This window comes from Petaurus breviceps, unplaced genomic scaffold, assembly GCF_028583685.1.
Source record: "Petaurus breviceps papuanus isolate PSGF00001 unplaced genomic scaffold, PetGlider_PUasm1.0 90865, whole genome shotgun sequence".
NCBI classification, from domain to species: Eukaryota; Metazoa; Chordata; class Mammalia; order Diprotodontia; family Petauridae; genus Petaurus; species Petaurus breviceps.
The window spans coordinates 2,744,049-2,746,702 of record NW_027187367.1 but is presented as its reverse complement, the minus strand read 5'-3'; the positions used below and the strand labels follow the sequence as shown (position 1 = coordinate 2,746,702).

The 2,654-nt window shown below is 40.7% G+C and overlaps 1 protein-coding gene across 1 annotated transcript; it reads left to right on the top strand.

Annotated features, from left to right (window-relative positions):
• The first annotated feature begins 255 nt into the window (after positions 1-255).
• Positions 256-1,206, top strand: OR11A1 (olfactory receptor family 11 subfamily A member 1). Its single transcript, XM_069073637.1, has one exon. The coding sequence runs from the start codon at positions 256-258 to the stop codon at positions 1,204-1,206; it is 951 nt and encodes a 316-aa protein (XP_068929738.1).
• Positions 1,207-2,654: the final 1,448 nt, after the last annotated feature.

Below are 2,654 nucleotides of genomic sequence, written 5' to 3'. Positions count from 1 at the left end.
ATGTGTAAAGCAATGTGCTAGATGCTTATATTCCAATGAATGTTGAGTCAAATTTGGGCCATGCTGATTTTGAGATAGCTAATTAGGAATGTTTATTGGGAATTTAGAGAAATGGGATGTGTACATATAAAGATTCCTGAAGATCTACCCATTTTTAATTTACCAAACCCCACTAACTTCAGACCCAGACTCTTCAGGACATGCTGAGATACCTTGAAGCCTCATCTCTGTTTGAAAGCAGCTTGAATTGCCTTGATGGAAACCACTTTCATTGGGAATCAATCTATCATCACAGAGTTTGTCCTCCTTGGTTTCTCTGAGCTTCCTGACCAGCACTTCCTCTTTTTCATTTTCTTGACCATTGTCTATTTAAGCACCATATTGGGGAACATGCTCATTATAGTGGCTGTGGTTAGCTCCCCAGGCCTCCACACACCCATGTATTTCTTCTTGGCCAATCTCTCTCTCCTAGAGATACTCTATACTTCCACAGTAGCACCCAAGATGCTAGCTGGTTTTTTGAGGAAGGAAGCCATTTCCCTAGCTAGTTGCTTGCTCCAGTTCTTTATTTTTGGCTCCCTCGTCACAACTGAATGCTTCCTTCTGGCTATCATGGCCTATGACCGATACCTGGCCATTTGCTACCCACTTCATTATTCACTCCTGATGGGATCCAAGCATTGTGTGGGTCTGGTGGTTGCAGCATGGCTATCTGGTTTTGCAGTGGGTAGCCCAATCATAACTCTAATGGCACAGCTGAAGTTCTGTGACTCCAACCACATCAACCACTTTTATTGTGATTTCATGCCTGTGGTGGAACTGGCCTGCTCTGACTCCCAGGTGCTGCAAGCAACAACATTCTTCCTCTCTGTAATCTGCATAACTATTCCATTTGGTTTGATCCTGACTTCTTATGCCCGCATCCTTGTGGCTGTGCTGAAAGTACCCACAGGGACTGGGCGAAGGAAGGCCTTCTCTACATGTTCCTCCCACCTGGCTGTGGTGTCTACTTTCTATGGGACACTTATAGTGATGTATATAGCACCCTCTGCTGTTCACTCCAAGCTTCTCTCTAAGGTCTTTGCTCTGCTGTACACTGTGGTCACCCCCATCTTTAATCCTGTGATCTACACCCTAAGGAATAAAGAGGTTCATGAGGTTCTCAAGAAGCTACTTTGCAATAAACAATATGATAACTCATCCTGAAATGATGAGCAATGGTAGTTTTTTCCTGTCCTTTGGAAGCTGCCTCCAGTTAATCTTTCCTGAGTGTGTGGGAGAGAAGATAAGTTTGTGTAATTTGTACATTTCTGAGATTCTCCATTTTGTTGTTGTTGTTCACTTGTTTTAGTTGTGTCTGATTCTTTTTTTTTTGCGCCTTTTTTCAAGAGGGGCAATTGGGGTTAAGTGACTTGCCCAAGGTCACACGGCTAGTTTTTGTGTTAAGTGTCTGAGGCCGGATTTGAACTCAGGTCCTCCTGACTCCAGGGCTGCTGCTCTATTCACTGCGCCACCCAGCTGCCCCAGTGTCCAATTCTTTGTGACCTTATTTGGAGTTTTCTTGGGAAAGATACTGGAGTGGTTTGCCTTTTCCTTCTCCAGCTCATTTTACAGATGGGAAAACTAAGATGAACAGGTTTAAGTGACTTGACAGGGTCACACAGCTAAGTAAGTGAGGTCTGATTTGAACTCAAGATGAGTCTTCATGACTTAAGGCCTAGCACTCTATTTGCTGTGCTAAGTACCTTCTTATAACAACTTTTTATCTGGGTAAATGACTTCCAATCAATAAGTCTGAGAAAACCTTATACTTCCAAACCACTAGGCAGAGTTTCAAGGGGGCAGAGTTTAAATTAATTATTTTATAATTTTGCCTTGGAAAATGGGAAAAAAACTTTCCTAGATCTGAAGGAACGTTATTTTCCCATTAAGACTGTCACACCTATTTTTTTCAACTCAAAGTTATACTTAAATATTTTGCCATTCTTCAAACATGGTTCATTTTCCATCAAGCTTAATAACCCCCATATTTTGTGCCTGGCCTTCTTTCTTCCCCTTTCCCTCAGTTGTCAGTTCAGTTCCCCCAAGTTACTTAGTGTATATATATGTATCTGATATGTCTATGATAGAAAAGTCTCATTGCCATTTCATATCTTGGTTTATGTTTCTGCCCTTGCAATTGAGATATACTGAATAGCATGTCTATATGTGTCTGATATTGAAAATATATCTACTACTCCTGGCCAGGAATGCCATACTCCTTTGTATGGCAATGCAGGAATTGTATTTGCATTTTCTTAGGAGTGTGGGACAATCTATTGAATAGGAAAAGACTAAATCTTCTCCCCTCCAAAACAGCAGAAATTTTTCTGGACTATAACATACCTATAAAAAAGGAGGTGTGAATGGACTGACAAGAGGTCAGAGACTTTAGAGTTTGCCATCAGGTTAGTTATTAGTTTAATCTTTTTAGGGTGACTGAATATAGGTGTTAAAAGAAAGTCTTTGAGTCGAGTAACTTTTATGTGTCTCTAACCTCCTGTGTGACATTTTTATTCTTGAGGGAGATAAGGTCCTAACTCCTCACATATATCACCCCACTTATGTGGCTTGAATTTTTTTATTGATGTGTTATAGTCCAGAAAAATTTATTT

What these genes read in the sequence shown, in the direction of transcription:
- OR11A1 (XM_069073637.1), top strand. Translation starts at nt 256, where the DNA reads ATGGAAACCACTTTCATTGGGAATCAATCTATCATCACAGAGTTTGTC.